At 39.6% G+C, this 21242-nt stretch overlaps 1 protein-coding gene across 1 annotated transcript; it reads right to left on the minus strand.

Moving 5' to 3' along the window:
* Positions 1 to 5: 5 nt before the first annotated feature.
* On the minus strand, positions 6 to 20706 carry RIPPLY2 (ripply transcriptional repressor 2). The gene is made up of 4 exons (XM_070464459.1): positions 20603 to 20706; positions 3645 to 4200; positions 3265 to 3329; positions 6 to 2884 (listed from the first exon to the last, which is right to left on the minus strand). The coding sequence occupies exons 1-4, from the start codon at positions 20704 to 20706 to the stop codon at positions 2764 to 2766; spliced, it is 846 nt and encodes a 281-aa protein (XP_070320560.1). The 3' UTR covers positions 6 to 2763.
* Between the last annotated feature and the right edge of the window lie 536 nt (positions 20707 to 21242).

The following is a 21242-nucleotide window of genomic DNA, read 5'->3' on the forward strand; positions in this document are numbered from 1 at the left end:
TGAAAGAAGCAGACAACATAATATGCTTTATTTTTTTTTCCACATTCAGAATCTCTGTTCTCATGAAATGCTCAAATTTCAAGAGCTCCATGTATTTATCAACTGATTTATGCATTTAAATAGTTTAAAATGCTGCTATTACAGTTTTCATGGAGTCTATTTGATAAAGTATCAATAATTGACTCATTGTTTTAAATCTTTATCCAAGTTATAAGTTGGATCAAATTCACATTAAACCCTCCATGAGCTTAAGATCAATATTTAGATAGCTTACTTCAGGCATTATGGATATATTTATTCTTACAAAATACAGAAGAAAGTTTATCTTCCAGTTTCCAAATTCCTTTGGGGAAAAAAATGAATCCTACCATGACATTAAATATTGGGATGATAACAACTTTATAAAGATGACATATTATGCACCTTACACAAAGGCAGAAATTACCTAGCATCTTGTTTGACACTCAGACTTAGTTCTTAGAAACAGATGGAATCAAAGAAAGTTTAGAAACACACAAAAAGCAACTTTTTCAAAAGGCTATCTCTGACCCCAACCTTGATCCCATCTCTCTCCCTTTTCCCCACCCAACTAAATTTGGGAACACTATATTGAGATATTGAAAATAATACTGATTTTGTACAAATAATTTGCATGTAAATGTGATTACCTTAAAATTTCAAATTTACAACAAATATTAATCTTACCATCTGATCTTCTATTATTTTTCATTCAAGGGAAATAAAAGGACAAGGTTGCACCACCAATTAGAGTGCATGGTATTTTAGTGTACAATAAATAGCCTCATGTGCCCAAATCAGATTGATTCTAACAAAGAGAAAGTTTCATTATGTTCAGTATGTTCCATTTTAAAAAGCAAAAACATACGCAATGTAGTTGATAAATGTTTCTAGCCAGTTCAGTTTATAAATTGGGTGCCTAAATAAGCAACATCAGTAATCCAGTCATTCTATAAATATTTTAGTAATCTCTTATGCCAAACATAACTCATAATTCAAAGATAGATAAATCATGATCCCTATCTTCAAGAAGTTGATAATTGAGTAAAAAGAATCAGAAACACATAATACTATACAAGACAGAATTTAAAGAGAAATACAAAGAAACTGCTACAGGAGTTCAGAAAGGAAAGTGCTCCTAAAAAATGCAATTGATTTTCTAATGTGTAAAACTGTCAAAGCCAAAGAATGTTGTTTAATTATTATCGCACTCTGTCTCCCCAGAATCTCTCACTGGCCATTTTCTTACAAGGACTTTACACTTTGCTGACTTCTTCCCTGTTCTGAGTGATTGTTCTCAGTCATGTTTGTGCACCTCTCTTTTTCTGTAGACAGGTTAGATGCTGGCCTTCCCCCAACATTTTATCAGGAATGATCATCTCTCCTCTTTCACTCCTTCAGATGACCTGACCCACTGCCATGATTCCCCTAACTGCTTATTTACCAAAGCCTTCCAAGTCTGTATTTCCACTTAAGAACTGGACTCTGGACCACTGACCTGTATATGCAGCTCTTTATTGGACAGATCTATTTGGAGGCCCCATATGCACATGAAATATGACAAATGGGAAATCTGACACGCTAATCTTGTTCCCAAGTTATCTTTTAAATCTTAATTTCCATTTCATTAGTATAGCATTCACCTGGTCATCAGGCACCAACCTGGGAACCATTCTGTCTTTGTACTTCTATTTACCTACTATATCCAATACATCATAACCCTAAGCCTAATCTACTCTGACAACTAAGCATTCCCCAAATTCACCCAGTTCCATCAATGCCTTAATTGCAGTAACTTCCAGGTTCACTTTTGTTGTTCTAACTAAGGCTATATACGATTTTCTTACTGATTTTTCTGAAGCATAAATCTGATCACATTAATATTTTAATTAAAATCTTTTGAGTAACCCCCAATACCACCTACAGAATAAAGCCCATAAGTTCCCATTGCCATACACAGGATCAGGACAAAAGTCTTGTACCAAGGTGTACAAGATCTGGCTCTGGCTTCCCTGCTGTGACCACAGCTCCACACACTCAAATGCCAGTTCCTTGATGCTCCCAGAAGGAACTGTGCTATTCTTCTTCCTCTCAATGTCTTCTGCCCCACCCCTCAGGTTAACCTCAAGACCTCAAGACTCAGCCAGGTAATCACATCTACGATACACACATCTCTAACCCTTTCCCACCTCCCCGCCTCTGATAGAGTTAGTCATAAAATTGGCCAGAGTAAACCATTATAACACTTCCAAAGGGCTGTGATTATTTTTTCCTGTGTTCTTCACTAGTGCTAGCAAAGGGTAGGAAATTAATTAACACTAGTTGACACTAGTAGACTTCCCCGGGTGGCTCAGATGGTCAAGAATCTGCCTGCAATGCAGGACACCTGGTTTGATCCCTGGGTCAGGAAGATCCCCTGGAAAAGGGAATGGCTACCCACTCCAGTATTCTTGCCTGGAGAATTCCACAGACAGAGGAGTCTGGCAGGCTACAGTCTGGGATTGCAAAGAGTCGGACACAACTGAGTGACGAACACTTATTAACTACTACGTGCTATTATAAACACATGCACATTCTACAAAGTTTATACAGCTCTTCATTTAACAGCTCTCTAAAGCAAGCAATGAAGACTTAAGCTTTCACTTGATTAAAAGCTACTAATCATCTTGCAGGAAGACTGACTTTCTGTGACTAGGAACAGCAACCTGGCTCTTAGTTGTTAGATCAAATAACTTTCGATCCCCTTTACGGTCCTTGGTATTCTTTGGGATTTTCATTACGTTTCCATTTTCTCTTCGGTCTCAAGTTCCATTTGTTGATTTGTTCGGTTTGCTGTAAACCGCAATTGCGAACACCATTCTTGATTCTGGTTTGCAAGAGAGTAAGAATATTTCCACTCAGCCTGGTGTGAAGCCAGTTTCACTCAAACCCTTTGGCATTAAAAAGAAATTGTTTCGCAAGCACAAGACGTCATCATCCTACTTGTACTAATGCTACCCGCGTTCCCTCTTCATAATGGATATTTTAAAGCGCTTACTGAGTGGGCACTGATTAACCGTTCTTTCAGGTGAGAGCGTGAACTACATTTTTCAACTCCATGAGCAAAGGACCTCTAGGACGAGGAAGATAAACCTTGAAGGTAGATTTTTCCAAGAGAGAAAAACTTCGGGATCAGCTGCTGAGCAGGGCTGTTGCGAGGCCCTTCCCTGGCGCTGCCGGAGCCCTTCGATGAGGCCCGTCACTCACCTGACTGGGTGTCTGTATTGGGAAAGCTTTCCTGAGGCGTCCGTTATTCCGGGGCCATCTGGCATCTGAGGGGGTGTAAGGAAACGGATCGCAGTTATCACTCTCCCTTTTTTTAAAAAAAAAAAACTGCAAACCCGGGCGACCTAGCGTTCCTCCCGTCTGCAGGGAACGTGACCCCGGGGCTCAGAAGTGTCGCTCCCGGCTGGATGCTCGCGTCCCGGGAGCGGCGGACGCACTCAGCGCACGGCACAGACAAGGCCGCCGGTAGGGCCACCTGCGGGAGCGGTACCACGCCCGGGGGCAGGCCGGGCGCTCGTCTCCCCGGTGGCCGATCAGCGGCGCCCCCGGCAGGCGCGGCCCGCCACGCGCGGCTCACTCACCGCCTCCACGGCGTGGTGCGGCGCCTCCTGTCCCTTCTCTACTCCGTCTTCAATCCACGGTCTCCAGAAGCCTGCGGATCTGCGAGGTGGGGAGCACAAGGCGCGCAGAGAAGATGCGAACCTAGACCCAGGAGACCAGACCGCAGCGGAGCCGGGGCGGGGAGGGTGTGGGGCTGGGAGAGCCGAGGGGAGGAGCCGGGGAGGCGCGGGCGGGAGGGCTGGAGCGGGGTAAGCGCGAGGCGGGGCCAAGGCGCTGCACCCCGAGTCCGCGCCCCCGTGCCGCGCCGCAAGGTCGGGAGCTGGCGGCGGGCGACAGAGGTGCGCGCGCTGGCCGCTTCGGCTCTCAGTACGTTCACCGATCTCCATGGACAGGCTAGCCCCTGGCACCCACCTGGCCCGAACCCAAAGCGTTATATAGCCCCCGGGGCCCGCAGCATCTTTACACGCCCGCTCCCTCTCTCCCCTGCTGGCGGAGTAAACAAAAAGGCTGCGCGTGAAGGCGCAGCGGCCCGAACCCCGGGGACGAACGCGTGCAACTCCCAAATGGCCCGGGAAGCTGTTTTGTCAGGGGAGTGTTAATCACTCTTCCACCCTTGGCTGCGGGGGTGGGGTACAACATTCCTCAGAGCATCCAATTTCCAAGTGATGAGGCTAGGAGGGGTTAAACCTAAGCGATTCTACACGTTTTGTGTATTTCTGCAAAAAAAGGCCAAGTGGCAGGTCATTGCTGCACTGTCCCACGGCTTTTGGCCTTCGGCAAAGGCCACTGGTTCTGGACTCCTTAGGAAAGGAATATTGTTTTTTTTGTTTGTTTGTTTGTTTGTTTCTTGTTTCTTTTTTTAAAAAATGTATTTTAAAATCATTTGTTTGGCTGCCCCAGGTGGTAGTTCCCGCATGTGGGATCTAGTCTCCAGACCAGGGATGGAACAGGGTCCCCTTGTATTGGGAGCCTGGCTTTGCAGCCGTTGGAGAAACAGGGAAGTCCCTTGTTTGTTTCTTAATATATAGACAAACTAGGATCCTACATCTACCTATTATTATTTGAAGATGAAAGATTTGCAAGAGCTGAATTATAAAAGGCAACGTTCCAGCCTGGAGGACCAGAGAGCGGAGTCATGGGATTCGGGCCTAGAGCTCTCCAACGTCTTATCAGTGTCCTCTTAAGTCTTGAGTGTCATCTATACAATTCTGTCACTCTTGGAATTTTGCCACTCAGGGAAAATTAGCAAATTCTTTTGTGGGTGATGGCTGTGTGTAGAATAATAATGAAATCTTGAAAAGTTACGATGTAGAACCAGTTAATCAACCCCTCTGTGCCTGTATCTCTTATTTAAGTTACTTATCATAGCGGTCCATGAAACTTGGTAACAAATGTTATGCTCCAAAGAAAAGATGATATAACAATGTCATAATTTTTGTTCCAAATAGCTGAACTGGGACTTCCCTGGTGGTCCAGTGGTTAAGAATGTGCCTTGCAATTCAGGGGTTGCAAATTTGATCCCTGGGCGGGGAAGTAAGATCCCACATACCTTGGAGCTACTGAGCTCTCATGCACATGCTGCACCTAAGACCCAATGCAGCCAAACCAATAAATAAAAAATAGATAAACAAAATGGCTGAACTTCCTCTTGAAAGTGTAGAGAAAACCCCCAAATGTAAGCTGTAATGTTTCTGCTATTCATTCAATTACTGTGTAGCAAAGAAATCCATCCAATTAATACCCAAGAACCTATAATGACCTACCTGTCAGAAAGATGAAATAGACTTTGCTTCAGATAATGAAATCAGTAAGGATAGGTATCTAATACATGTTTCAGTGCCCTAGAATTACTGTTAGGCTAAATAAAATAAAACTTACAGAATAGCTGCTATAGTGCCTGTCACACAGTAAGCTCTCAATAAATTTTAAGTTATGTAAAAAATGTAACCCTTAGCAGATGCTAAGCTATCTGAGGAAATGGCTTATCATTTCCATTTTGTAAACATCTTTTAGGGTGTCTGTAATGTGCTGAGTTCTGTGCTTTCCATATATACTTGCAGTAAGATATCCCCCTATTCTCAAGAGGATCACAGCCATGGCCATCTATGGCCATCGCAGTGGCTGTATGAGCGAAGGTTTTTAAAAATTGCCACATTCAATAGCAAAAGCACATTTTAAGCAAAGAAGTAGTACAGGGAGAGAAGTGATATGTGTCAAAACCAGAAAAACCTTCTTAAAGTAAAAGAAACCAAAATTGGGATTTCTAGAAGGATCCGTTGAGGACTAGCAGACTGTGTGTGTGTGTGATGCAAGGGTGGAAGGACCAGTGCTTCAAGGGGTTAGGTGTTGCTGGAGCAGAGATGTGGTTGAGGAGAGCGAAAAGGCTTGGAATATTAAGAGTCTGATATACTGTGGCAAAGCATTTCAGCTTTATTATGTAAGCACTGGTGAGTGGTTTTAACAGGAGAATGGAATAATCAAAGTTCATTTTATAAAAGTTACTCTGACAGCTATGTGGATTTAGGGAAGCCTGATACTAGGGACAAGGAAATCATTTACAAACTCACTGAAATAGTTCAGGCAACAGGTAATGAGAAGATGTATACTAAGGATGGAAATAAAAGAAAATATTTCAGGGATACTTGGAAACAGAATCTACAGAACTATCTGAATCAGGAATGTGGGTGGACATGAACATGAAGTCTAGATCTGCTTTCAGGTGTCTGGCCTGCTTAAGTGGTAGATGTTGGTGGCTCAGAAAACACAAAGAAAATGGAATAGAGGAATAAGAGCAGGTGACAAGAGCATGTTCCTTCGTTCTGTTAATAGTGCTCAGGGAAACAGCAATGAATTTGGTTTTGGATTTTGAATCATTTAGGCCCAGCTGATCCAGACAGCAATAACAACAAACTCCAAAAAAATATTACAGGTTTATTTTTTACTCAAGTCTTATATATATATACATATATACATGTATATATATACTTTTATTTGGTGAGAGATTGACACATCATCTTCACTTAAGGATAAAAAATTTGGAGCCTATTTCCTCTGGAAAATTGCCATTTGGCATAACTTGGGGAAGGGAATAAAATTAATAGATTTTAGAAGGCTTAGGAATACATACATTGAGCAGATATCTAGAGGACAACCAGAAATATGAGATCTGGAGTTTAGTGGAGAGTTTAAAGATATAAATGTGGGAATCATTTTAAAAAAGAAGAAGTGGAAATTAAAATGATAGGAATTGATTAGTTTTCCCATGGAAATTTTGTGAGTTTGAGACCAGGACCAAAGACAGAGCTCTGAAAAGCAAAATGAGAAGCTATGCAAAAAATAAGTAAAATGAACAAACCCTTGCTGTAAAAGAATAATGAGGGTGGCAGAAAGTGCATTACTAGAGCAAGGTGTAGTGGAAACACAGGAGGAAAGAATTCCAACAAGGAAGGAAAGGTCTGAGGTATTAAGTGATACCAAGGGGTTTATAAGTGACTTTAAAACAACTTATTAAGTATATGAAGGTGGAAAATTCTTTTTACAGTAAGTTGAGCTATAGACATGAAGAAATAAAAACTGTGAGATGATGTTACCATTTTACAGGGGATAAAAAGAGAGAGGGGGAAGGCTGGATCAGTGGAGGGATTTTGGTTTTGGTGTGTAAGAGACAGGAGAATGGTGGTAAGATGAAGAGAGGAAGCAGGGAAGGAGAAGCAGCTACAAAGAGAAGGCATTGGACCTGACTGATGGCTCACGGTCCTTTAGGGGGAAGGAAGCAAAGAGATCAATAGTCCTAGGGAGGATGTTCATATGATTGGAGAGTGTGTTACAGTGATGACAGTAATCCAGGCCTGGAAACAAATCAAGAAAGCAAATTTAATCAAGGGGACTAAAAATGGTGTGGGGAAGCATGGGTGTATGGCAATGATGAGAAATAAATCCGAAAGGACTTCAGTTGTCTTAAAACTGTGAAGAAAATAAGAATCAGTTCCTAGAAGAAACAAAGGAAGAACCAATGATAAATAAATATTTAAACAAGAAAATAGGGCAAGATTTATACTTAATCAAACTTAGGTAAACTGAGAAAAAGAAATATGGATTATTAGAGATAGAGGATTCTAAACTTTCCATTTATACATTTATTCCATTTATGCCACCTAGTAATGCAGATACTATTATATGGTGAAATTGCACAGTGCTTATCTTTCTCTATCTGACTTATTTCGCTTAGAAAAACATCCTCAAGTTGCATTCATGCTGTTGCAAATGATGGGATTTCCTTCATTTTTATAGTTGTTCATTGAGAGGTTTTTTGACTACTGATTCATCTTCTTTTTTAATAGTGGTTCTGCTCAGATTTTCTATTTTTTCATGATTCTCTTGGTAGGTTGTAGGTTTCTAGGAAATTATCCATTCTAAAATATGTGCTTTATATATCAATATGCTTTCCATAACACATCAATGAGAATTAAAGTTAGGATTAAAAATATAGAAACCTTAATTCCTTCAACAAATATTTATTGAACACCCACTGTGTGCCAGACACTGTTCTAGCAGCTTGGGAGATGTCAGTGGACAAAACAGACAAAATTCCCTGCCTTCAAGGAGCTTATACTCTAACAGACATCTAAGCCACCAGCTTTTATATTTTACCTTAAAAACATACTATAAATTCACCTTACACATGATACGTGTGGACCCAATATGCTTTTTAAAAAAAAGTCTTTGGATTTACGAATGACTACAGGATGAAAGAAAGCAGGCATGTCCTGGAGAAAGGATGCTAGGTGAGAGTCCCTGAGTAAGAAGTATGGAAAAAATCGAGACCACATTAAAAAAAATGGACAAGGGCTTCTGTCTTATCCAGAAAATAATAACCAACAAAAATAAAAATTACACCTTGAGGTAATTTCCCATTTTGAATGTGACCTGATGTTTCCCTGCTCTTTTTGATGGACAGGATGACCTCAACTTGGGCAAGACTTACTGTCCACTTAGAGACTGTGGTGAGAAGCTGCCATATGCAGGGATCCAGGGAAGATAGGGGCTCACAGCTGCTGATGCCACCACGTGCCTCCTGAGTGAGACTTGTTTGCTTGTTCAAGAGCAGGGCCAGTCTCAGTTCTTATATATCCTCTCTTTAAAAATTTTTTTTAACTTCTTAATTTATATCGGAGTATAGACGGTTAACAATGTGATAGTTTCAGGTGGACAGCAAAGGAACTCAGCCATACATACACATGTATCCATTCTCCCCTGAAACTCCCCCATCCAGGCTGCCATGTAACATTGAGCAGAGTTCCCTGTGCTATACTGTAAGTCCTTGCTGATTATCCATTTTAAATATAGCAGTGCCTACACATCCCCTCTTACCCATGATCTTATGAATATTACTTTTTAAAATTATATTATCTCTCTGCTTAGCTAGACTCTTTTGTAAAAGATTGTACATACAAAATGCTCCTTTCTGGGAAAAGGATTCATTTGTGTGTGAATGCCAACAGAATCAAATTTGTTGACATTCTTGGTATTTTATTTCAGTGATATAATTATGTTTTCATACATAAAACCTGTGAGAAAGGCAGTATAAAACCCTGAACAGGAGGAAGAGGGGAGGGAACTCCAAAAGGGAGGGGATATATGTATACCTATGGTTGATTCATGTTGAGGTTTGACAGAAAACAGCAAAATTCTGTAAAGCAATTATCCTTCAATAAAAAAATTAATTAAAAAACCTTAATATGAATGAGAGATCTTTCTGAAGAGATGTTAATTTTTTCAATTCATTTACTTTATTTATGGTTTATGAAATATGATGGTATCAATAGCTTTAAAGATCTAAAAGAAAGGTTATTCTTTGTAGAAAATTGTTTCATCCCACTCTGAATTATGTACAATAAAAAACTGTTAATGTTGTTGTTGTTTAGTCAGTCAGTCATATCTGACTCTTTTCTGATCCCATGGACTGTAGCCTGCCAGGCTTTTCTGTCCATAGGATTTCACAGGTAAGAATACTAGAGTGGGTTCCTTCTCCAGGGGATCTTCCCGGCCCAGAGATCAAACCCAAATCTCCTGCATTGCTCGTGGATTCTTTACTACTGAGCCACTGCGGAAGTCCCAAAACTGTTAATAGTTAAGTACATATTTTCTAAAGCTAAATTTTGTATTCATAATCTTAGTAACACAAAAAAGATTTATCCCATACTGTTGGGATGGGTATGAAGCAATATACATTATGATATGAAGCAGTATACTTTATGATGGAAGTGCACTAAAGAACGGCTTCCTAATTATACTTAGTCTGGACTTGAGGAACCAAACACTGCAGTCAGAATCAAGCCTTTTTCTTAATCTATTTTTTTTTTGGCTGCATCACACAGCAGGCGGAACTTCCCTGACCAGGAATCAAACCTGTGCCCCCTGAAGTAGAAGCATAGAACCCTGATCACTGGACCAGCAGGGAAGTCCTCAAGCCTATTTAGATGTTTCTGATAGGCTGGTTTTTAAAAACATGCATCTTTGGTAGAAAAAGTGATTGTTAGGATGGCTGTGATCACTTTAGAATTTATTTTAAAGCAGACATTTTATTTATACCGGTCTCTGGACAGTTCTAGGTATTTTTATTGCAGTGGTCTCCTTGAGGTTCCGCATGAATGGATCATCCTTGGCAATCAGAGCAAGTTATTTAGAGAAGATTGTGCTGGGTCTTCAGTAAGGACATAGGCCTCCAAAGCATCAAGTGCAATGACAAACTATCTTCGAGGTCTTTGTCAGCAAGATCTCCACTACTGCGGATTTGCCAGAACCTAAGACCTCACATTGAGGCCATTATAAAAGGAGCTTTTGAATCACCCTTACTTGAGATAGGTCCAAAGACCAAGCCAGTGTGCTCAAGTAGCTAGGAATTTTATTTTGCATTATTAGAAAGTCAAACACATGAATGTGTTCTAAACTCAATAGGAAGCTAAAATTCTCTTTTTTCCCTTACAGTTGAATTGGCACTTCTGTGGTCAACATTTTATGACAATAAAATTTTGTTTGAGGTAGTTGACTTAATAGAGGTCTTTTTTTCAATCTGAGGATCAGATTCTTTGTGAAAGGTGGCATTTCCAAACTTGAGGCATTTGAGAAACTTCCCAGGCTTAAGATAAAGATAACAGTTGTGGCAAAAAGCTAAAAACTGAGCAGATCGAACTTGTGTTGTTTTAAACCAAGAAGGTGCTCACAGATGGCCCAGAGAGAGATTTAGCAACTCTGTGCTAATCACACCCGTACATGGGAATATCTCTACTGAAAACAGACAGACTCCAGGTCACCCTTTCAGTAACTTGCTTACTTTGTTAATAACAATAAAGTATAATATTTAATGGCCTAGAGACCCCCCCTGGCCATCCAATGGTTAAGACTTCAGCTTCCAGTGCAGGGGCTGTGGGGTCATCCTTGGTTGGGGAGCTAAGATCCCACATGCCTCAAGGCCAAAAAACCAAAACATAAAACAGAAGCAATATTGTAACAAATTCAATAAAGACTTTAAAAATGGTCCACATAAAAAAAAAAAAAACCCTTTAAAAAATGTTTAATGGCCTAAAATATTCCATGCTTTGTTTTATAATTACAATTGGATGTATATTATTATAATCACCATGAGAGTTCATGAGAGATGGTTCTCATTCAAAGTATATTGAAGATACAAAATACCTGGTGAAGTTTAGATTTGGACGAATAAAGTATTGTTAAGTTCTTGCCAAGCTTGTTTCTTGACACTTCTAAACTGTGTAAGCCCCAGATTAAATAATTAGGTTAATTTCTCATACCTAATAAATTATCTGAAATGAAAATACAATATGTAAAAAAAGTATCCATTTGATGTAAAAAGAGATTGATTTGTCTGTGTTTTACAGTGTTTTACCACATTTGACACCTTATGTGAAATATCCATTAATTGTATAGTTACAATGTCCTATATTATTACATGTCAATGACCAAAATATGATAAACACCAAGATTCAAGCTTAAATTTTGCTTTCAGAATATAACATGAAATAGTTTTCTTTCTCAACTAAATATCTGTTGATCAGCCACTATGTGTCAGACACTGTATTAAACTTTGAGTACACAGTTTGAAATAAGGCCAACATGTTTTCCAGCTCTCATAGTGCTTATATTCTAGTTGGGAAACAGAAAATAAACAAATGTATGCACAAGAAATTACAGATTTGCAAGAGTGCTATAGATGGAATTAGAAGAGTTATTTAATAGAAAGTAATCGGAGAAAGCCTCTTTTAAACAGGGTGGTCAGGAAAGGCCTCTGAAGAGATGACATATGAGCTGAGCCTTGAAGGAAAAATGGCAGAGGATTATTTCTTGAATGATCTATAAATCATTCCTGCTATAACCAGACCATACAGGATCATAGCAGAAAATATGTACCTGTTCTTGTGGCTCATACTGTTAGTGAGAGACCAGACAGCTGTTGTGTGGGTTGTTCTAGAAAAGGAAGAACATACTGAATGGTATTTTTATTTTTATTTTTTTTTTGCATGACACTGAGTGACCTTTGCTGATTCAGAAACAGAGCTGTTCGCCCTTTTGTTTGCAGCGCCCTGGGTCCTGGCCCCACAGAGGTGCTGGTGCTGGCGGGAAGCAGATGCCTGAATAGTATTTTTCTGTATTTGTTTCAGACTTTCATTAATTACTTAGAGAATTACTTGGATTATAGAATGAAATTTATATTCTTCAAATACATAAATGTTTCCAGTTTAATGGGGAGTCAAATTTTAACTGAAAGCATTAAGTGTAAAAGGTATGATACTATTAATATATCAGCAGTGACACGTGCAGAATAATTTAAGGAAACAAAAATGTAGTAGTAGCAGATTAAGTAGAATTAACTTTATGTTATTATTGAATAAATTACATATTACAAGCTAAGAATGAGCTATCAATAAAAATTTAAATGAGACTTTGTGTATCTTTAATGCACCTAAGCATTCATTAGGCACTCTATGACAACTGACTAATTAAAACAAGGAAAACAGACAAATATGATATTTATAAAACATCTCTGAATTTTTTTTTTTTTTGACTGAGCCATGTGTCATCTAGGATGTTAGTTCCCCAACTAAGGATGAAACCCTTGCCCCCTGAAGTAGAAGTGCAGATTCTTAACCATTGGGCCACTCAGGATGTCCTAAGATGTCTCTGAATTTTATCTTTTGTGTTGGCCAAAAAGTTCATTTGGGGGCAGTACAGAAAACCCAAATGGACTTTTTGGCAAACCCAATATTATTCCATAACAGTCTTGGATACCACAATGAGACATTTCAGTTGTCATGACTATGCAGGAACCTACTGGTTCCCTAGTCCATAGCTATTCCCCATTCCCACCCTCATTTTTACTGAAAGAACCCCAATTTTGTGCCAATATCAAGAAGTCAGATGTTTTTGGAATAGCTATGTTCTTCTTCAACCACAAAGAGAGAATCATGATTCGTCTCAGTCAATCATGGCAACCTCCATTCCACCGTCCCGGGATTGGTTTGAGCTTCTCCACTGGCTGGGGATTGGTGATCCACTTCTGACACAAGATGTTTGAAAACAAGTCAGTGTTATGGTGGCAGGGTGATTTCGGGAAAAATCTTTCTTGCTGTCTAAAAGAAACACATGGGAAAAAATATGCCACTCATCTATGTTCTATCTCTTGATCTTGTATTTACTTTTGATGTCAGTATTTGGGGCTGATAAGAATGCATGTGAGCCAGGATCCAGAAACTAACAAGTTAGAAGAATATAAGGATCCTGGGAACATTTTAATGCGATTGAGGTTATCAAATAATCTTCAGTGGAAATACCCAACATATGGATTCTTTATATGAAAATAGTAATTTTCTTATTTCAATTTTAGTCTCTTTTAGATGAGTTTTAGTTATTTGCAGCAGTGTGTATCTTCATTCAGGGACCAGTTCTATTCTCAGGTAGTATTTAGTAGATTAATTGAATATATTCTTTTATAATCTAGATATACAATTGACTTCATATTTCATATAGATAAGGTCAAAGTACTCTTCTCAGCAATGGGATGGGTATTCACCAGGCAATGCTGTATGTATGTGTGTGTGCTCAGTCGTGTCCAACTGTTTGTGACCCCATGGACTGTGTAGCCCACCAGGCTCCTCTGTCCTTGGAATTTTCCCAGGCAAGAATGCTGTTGCCATTTCCTCCTCCAGGGGCTCTTCATGACCCAGGGATTGAACCCACATCTCCTGTGGCTCTGCATTGCAGGTGGATTCTTTACTAATGAGACACTGGGGAAGCCTGCTCCTCATATAAGTAAGTAAGTAAAGTCGCTCAGTTGTGTCCGACTCTGCGACCCCATGGACTGTAGCCTACCAGGCTCCTCTGTCCATGGGATTTTCCAGGCAAGAGTACTGGAGTGGGTTGCCATTTTCTTCTCCAGGGGATCTTCCTGACCCAGGGATCGAACCCAGGTCTCCTGCATTGCAGGCAGATGCTTTACCATCTGAGCCACCAGGGAAGCCCATATAGGTATATTCAAATTGTCATCCTTATTTCACTGATCCTTAAAATCTTTTTGGTAGAGAAAATGTTTTTTTAATAGTTCTCTCTTTTGAAAGATTAAATTGAAATTTACCAAGCAAGATATTATCTAAGGTGGTTCTTAATACTTTTAGTCTCAGGACCCCTTTAAACTCCTGAAAATTATTGAGAATAATTATTTGAACTGTCGTGTTGGAGAAGACTCTGAGTCCCTTGGACTGCAAGGAGATCCAACCAATCAATCCTAAAGGAAATCAGTTCTGAATATTCAGAAGGACTGAATGCTGAAGCTGAAACTCCAGTACTTTGGCCACCTGATGCGAAGAACCAACTCTTTGGAAAAGACCCTGATGCTGGGAAAGATTGAAGGCAGAGGGAGAAGGGGATGACAGAGGATGAGATGGTTGGATGGCATCACCGACGTGATGGTCATGAGTTTGAGTAAGCTCCGGGAGTGGGTGATGGACAGGAAAGCCTGGCATGTTATAGTTCATGGGGTAGCAATGAGTTGGACATGACTGAGTGACTGAACTGAACTGATTTAAAAATGAAAAGTTAAGAGCCCCAAGGACCTTTACTTAATGTGGATTATATCTGCCAATAGTTACTGTATTAAAAATTAAAAGTGAGAACATTTCAAGCTGTGTATATTTATTCCTTTAGAATAACAATATCCTGTTGCATATTAATATAAAATATGTATTTTATAAACATAACTTTTTAAAAACTAATTTATTTTGCAAATCTCTTTAATATCTAACTTTATAGAAAATGATTGGATTCTCTTGTCTGCTCTGCATTCAGTCTATTGCAGTATGTCATCCTGGTCGAAGTACATGAAGGAAATCTGGTCTCAAACAAGTATGTTTGGAAAAGAAAGCATTTTTTTTAAACACTTGTATGCATTCTAGAGATTCCATAGAAGTCCTGCATACTTCATGACCCACTAATCTAACATGGTCAGACCACACCAACAAGACTTTAAGGGTCCATATTATTCCATTTTCCATCATTAGGTAGTCACAAGCAAATACTGGCAAAAATTAGAAGAATTAGAGCCAGTTCTCTGCCTTCAGGAAAATTTCACTCTATAATCGTGATAAATGACTCATCTGTTAACCAGCCAAATCTTCCTTATCTTTAAAAATTATTGAAAGAAAATTCAGGAGAAGACTAAGAGGAGAAGCCATGAGCCCAGAATCCGTTGTGAAATGCTTTATCTGGTCGTCCCTAGGGTTCTCCAGGAATTCTGGGATGCTCATCTTAGGTACATGGCAGGGTGCACTTCCTGCCTGTCACTTGAAGTCAGGTGTGGTCTTCCGATATATGGTGGAAGTGATATGTATCATTTCTGAGTGGAAGCCTTAAGAACCAATGGGCAGTTGTCATGTTCCTTTCCTCCTAGTCTGGATGGAGGAGATTGCAGCAGTCTGAATAAGGAAGATATGGAGGAACTCCCACCGACCAGAAGCAAACTTTGTGGTTTTTAAACTAGTGAGATTTTGGAGTTGTTTGTTCCTGATATGACACAGTCTGTGCCACCTGATCTGTTAATAAAGAATGCCATAGAAGCAAACACTATAATCATAAAATTCTCCCTATAATTTTAACAAGCTAGAAGTCTAGATAAGGGTTATTTTGCTTTTGACCAAAGGTTTATAGGGAAAGAAATATATTTGACAAATCATAATGATCAAAAAGCAATGCCAAATTGGGGTGAATTTCTAATTATGTAGGCAGCATTTTTGAGTTGTTTTTATTAAAATAGTTTTCATTCATTCTAAAAATATTCATCTATTAAAACTATGTGACGACTCTGCTAGACTCTAGGAAGATATATCAATGGTATCTACCCTCATGGAGTGAATTATCACCTGAAAACTTTATAGAAACTGTGAGTCTAAGCCAGACTTTAGCCCCTTATATTTTTTAAAAAGTACCATTTCTTTTATGATACATAATAGAATCTCAAATTAGCAATGACAAACAAAATTAAAGTTTCTATTTCTCCTGTAAAGTAAATATAGTTAGTGAGTAGACATTCTAAGGTTGGTATGACAGCTATTTTTAATCAGGGACCCACAGAGTTTCCTTATGTCTGTTCTACCACCCCAATGGTATGGACCTTGCCTTTGTTACCCAAGATAGCTGCTAGAGATCCAGGCCTCACATCTACACTCCAGGTATTATGGGAGAAGAGACAAAGAAGAAGGGTAAAAGGACTTATGACTGATTCTTTTAAGAAGGTGTTTTGGAAGTTACCATATAACTTTCCTTTTTATTTTCTTTGGTCAGAATTTAGCCAAATAACCACATCTAGCTGTAAGGAGAATTGGGAAATAAAGTCTTTACTGGGAGCAGCCCTTTCCCTCCCTAAAAATCAGGGATATTTTTACCAAGGAATAATGAATATTGAGATGGCAACTAGCAGCCTCTGCCACACTGTTCTATAGCAGTTATTATGTAAAACTACCTGCAAGAAATTTTATCAGAAGAATAATCCATAAATTAGTTGATTCTCTACTTTATACTTGGGGCTTCCCAGGTGATGCTGGTGGTAAAGAATCCACTTGCCAATGCAGGAGATGTAAGAGATGAGGGTTCAATCCCTGGGTTGGGAAGATCCGCTGGAGAAGGGCATGACAACCCACTCCAGTATTCTTGCCTGCAGAATCCTGTGGACAAGAGGAGCCTGGTGGGCAGCAGTCATTGGGGTCACACAGAGTCGGGTACGAATGAAGTGACTTAGTATGCATGCACACTACTTCATACTTATAGATTCAGTGGGCTCTGGGAGTCTGGAGTTATCATGCCTTCGATCATAGCATTAGGTATGATTAGAAAGCAAATTTCTCTAAGTTTGGACAGACGAGACAGGATAAATTGGCCTACTGGGATTACCCTTAATCATCAAATGACACCTGAAACAAGATTATATCTTGAAGGGAATCTTTTAGCCAGAGTATATCTTTTATAGTTTTTAATATTGTATCATCTTGAACTTATGGAAAGGTTGCCAGGGCCTCTGTATGCCATTTACCCAAGTTCACCAGTTGTTAACCATTTTGCTCTTTGAGTCTCTCTCTCTCTCTCTCTGTGTATGTATATACACACACATACAGTCATTTTTCTCAAGTTGCAGCCATTACATCTCTTTACTCCTAGGCACTTTAGTGTACATATCTTCTAATCAAGGACAATTTCTTTAATAACCAGCACAATTAACAAAACCAAGATATTCTACCTTGATACTGTGACTATTATCTAATCCCCAGTAAATATTCAAATATAACCAATTACCCTAATAATGCCTTTTATTCCTGTTTTTCTTTTCCCCTATCAAGGATCCAATCCAGGATTATATACTGATTTTAGTTTGTATGCGTCCTTAGTCCCCTTTAATCTGTAACAGTCCCTAGTCTTTTTGTCTTTCATGACCTTGGCATTTTTTTCAAGAGTAGTGACTGATTATTTTGCAATTTGTTTAGTTGCTAAGTCATCTCCAACTCTTTGTGACCCTATGGACTACAGCACGGGCTTTCCCAGTGGCTCAGTGGTAAAGAATCCTCCTGCAATGCAGGAGATGCAGGTTTGATCCCTGGGTTAGGAAGATCCCCTGGAGAGGGCATGGCAACCCACTCCAGTATTCTTGCCTGGAAAATCCCCATGGACAGAGGAGCCTGGCAGGCTACAATCCATAGGGTTGCAAAGAGTCAGACATGACTGAAGTGACTAAGCATGCACACCCAGACTGTAGCATGCCAGGCTTCCCTGTCCTTCACTGTCTCCTGGAGTTTGCTCAGATTCATGTCCATTGAGTTGGTGATGCCATCCAACCATCTCGTCCTGTTACCCCCTTCTCCTCCTGCCCTTAATCTTTGCCAGCATCAGGGTCTTTTCCAATGAGTCGACTCTTTGCATCAAGTGGCCAAAATATTGGAGCTTCAGCTTCAGCATCAGTCCTTCCAGTGAATATTCAGGGTTGATTTCTTTTAAGATAGACTGTTTTAGTCTCCTTGCTGTTCCAAGGATTCTCAAGAGTCTTCTCCAGCACCACAATTTGAAAGCATAAACCTTCTTTGTCCTGGGGCATAACTGATTAACAAACAGTGTTGTAACAGCTTCAGGGACATCAACGAAGGGACATCACCATGCCTTATATGCGTTGTTTTTTATTTTTTACACACAACCTGAGGCTGATTCATGTTGATATATGGCAGAAACCAACACAATCTTGTAAAGCAATTATCCTCCATAAGTTTTTAATGTCAAATATATTGGTTTTATAAATTTGGAATTGTATAGTTCAAATAAACATATAACTGCTTTGAAAGGTCCTTAAATGTTTTTACAACATTCAGGGAACTCAAATCAGTTTGGCTGGGTTGTACTGACTGTACAGCCAAACACATAAAGACCTTGTTACAAAGGGTCTGTGGTTTCACAGTCAAACTCCAACTCTGATTAAGCTCTGCACTGCAACAGGATTTAAGGCATCTGTATTTTGGATGCAGAGGATTAAAGAGCCCACTTTATCTTATCACACTCTCCAGGAAACAAATGCTCCAGATATCAGCCCAGCACCAGCAAATGCTCCCTCCCCAGTTGTCTAGCTAATGCCTCATCTTTAGGTAAACCTTCGCTGAGAGGTTTTCTTTTTTGGGGGGTGGGAGCTTTCCTAGTGGACCAGGCTAAAGTAGCTGCCTGTAATGCAGGAGAGTCGAGTTCAATCCCTGGGATGGGAAGAACCCTTAGAAGAGGGTATGACAATCCACTTCAGTGTTCTTCCCTGGAGAATTCCATGGACAGAAGACCCTGGCAGGCTACAGTCCATGGGGTCGTAAAGAGTTGGGGCTGACAGAAAGACTAACACACACACTTTCTTTTTTTAATACAAGCATAGAAAATTCTTGGGGAAAAATTCATTTTAACGACTAACCTTTAAAGGTATTTCTTAAAAACATGATCTATATACTTTATACGGGTGACATTATATAGTCTCCATCCTTGATAAGAATATTCCTGCTAATTTCCTCATCTTTCCTTGGAAGGTCCAGATCACAGGAGAAAAATTATTCAAGTGAATCTCACTCTTTTCTGTCCAAAATGGCTCTCTTCCATATTGAAACACATTTAAGAAAACACAGAAACCACAACCAAGCTCTTTGGAGACTAAGCAGTCTAGTCCAGATTTGGTAAACACCTATACTTTGCACTTCCTTTAAAGAAAACAGAAAGCACTGGTTTGGCTGGAGATCGGTCTCTGTGTTAATGAAAACACTCCACATGGCCCATGTGGCGTGTGACTCGCAAGTGTTACTCACATAAGTACCTGGGAAAAGACCATGTTCCACATAGTGTAGGAAGCAGGCTTTGTCCCATTCATGTCATTTGTTGATACTTTAAAGGCACCAGTGTTCAAACTTGAGTTTCTCTAACTAGTCCTAGTGTCTATATGACTGTCTCTACTTCTGTCTTACAATGTCATGCCATACATTAATACCATCTCACAGAGAATGAAAGATTATTCAGTATTTGGGATAAAACAGACTGTAACTTAAAATTCTCCTTCATTTGGCTTAATTTCCATGTATTTTAGATATTTATTGATCATATGCACTTTTATTTGATTAACCAGGACACTGAAGTCAGAAGGTACAAGATGAAGAAGTTAGACTTACATAACCCAATAGGAACAAAATCCAGACTGTATTTCAAAAGGCTTCTGATCACTCACGATATTCAAAGGACTTTAGAATAGGCCAGGTGAATAAGGAATGTGTGCTGTTTTAACTCTTGGACTGACTCAGCCGCTCCAGAGAACAATGTGAAATAAAGCTCTTTGAAATACAGAATTTTAAGTTATAGTCTATTTTATCCTAAATACTGAACAATCTTTCACGTTCTGTGAGAGGGTGTTAAAGTATGGCATGACATTGTAAAACTGAGGCAGAGAGAGTCAAATGGGCACTAGGACTAGTAAGAGAAACTCAAGGCCATATGACCCAGTAATTCCACACCAGAATATATACTCAAAAGAACTGAAAAAAGTGCCCAAACAAAAATCTGAACATGAATATTCAGAGCACCACTATTTCCAACAGGCAAAACAGAAACAACCCACATGTCCAAAAGGAAATTTCTTCCTAGAAACTACTATATCAAAGGCACTCTGTAGAAACTCTCATTCTATATGTGCATTATTTAACTTCCAAATTATGTAATCAACTCCAGAATAATCTAAAGAGGAGGCAGGGTAGGTAACCAAGATGTATATAAAGTCTAACCAGCTGCTGGTGGCCCCTGGAAGCCTGTGGCACATCCACACACGTGGTCCATGCAGTATGTCAATGCAGACACTCTTCTCTGGAGTGGTCGAGTCAGTCTGAGGGTTAAAGGAGCAAGCACATATTCCCTCACTCACCTGGCCTGTTCCAAAACCCTTTGAATATCCTGAGTGATCAGAAGCTCTTTGAAATACAGTCTGGATTCTGTTCCTATTGGGTTATGTAAGTCTAACTTCTTCATCTTGTACCTTCTGACTTCAGTGTTCTAGTTAATTAAATAAAAGGGCATTTGTGAAAGAAATTAGATCTTGGTGCAATTATGACAGGCAGCTTCTTTTTCTTTTTAATAATGAGAAACATAATGGAAACGAAAGTTTCCAGTGGCCTACAGAGGCTTCCCTAAACTCCCCTTGTGAAAACTGAATGCCTCAAGCCACACATGAGCCAGTGACCCAGGGACCCATGTGTGTGGTTTTCCTCCAGAACTGACCTGCTTCATAGGTGAGCCGCTTCACTGTGACTTGATCATTAACTGCACTATCCTTGGAAGTTTGTCCTAACTTGGGAGGTCAAACACTCTTCAATTACCCAAGACCATCATTTGCCAGGTTTGTGTCCCCTAGATCCAGAACATTAAAATCAATTTGAACCTGATTTTGCCATGACTTTGGACAATTTATTGAAATCACTTACAAAGCCTCAGTTTACCTATCTGTAAAATACCCCTCAGGTTTAGGGTAAGTCAACTGAAACAGGTGTTTAAAATGCTATCACAAA

The sequence above is a fragment of the Odocoileus virginianus genome, unplaced genomic scaffold (assembly GCF_023699985.2).
Source record: "Odocoileus virginianus isolate 20LAN1187 ecotype Illinois unplaced genomic scaffold, Ovbor_1.2 Unplaced_Contig_24, whole genome shotgun sequence".
Lineage (NCBI taxonomy): Eukaryota > Metazoa > Chordata > Mammalia > Artiodactyla > Cervidae > Odocoileus > Odocoileus virginianus.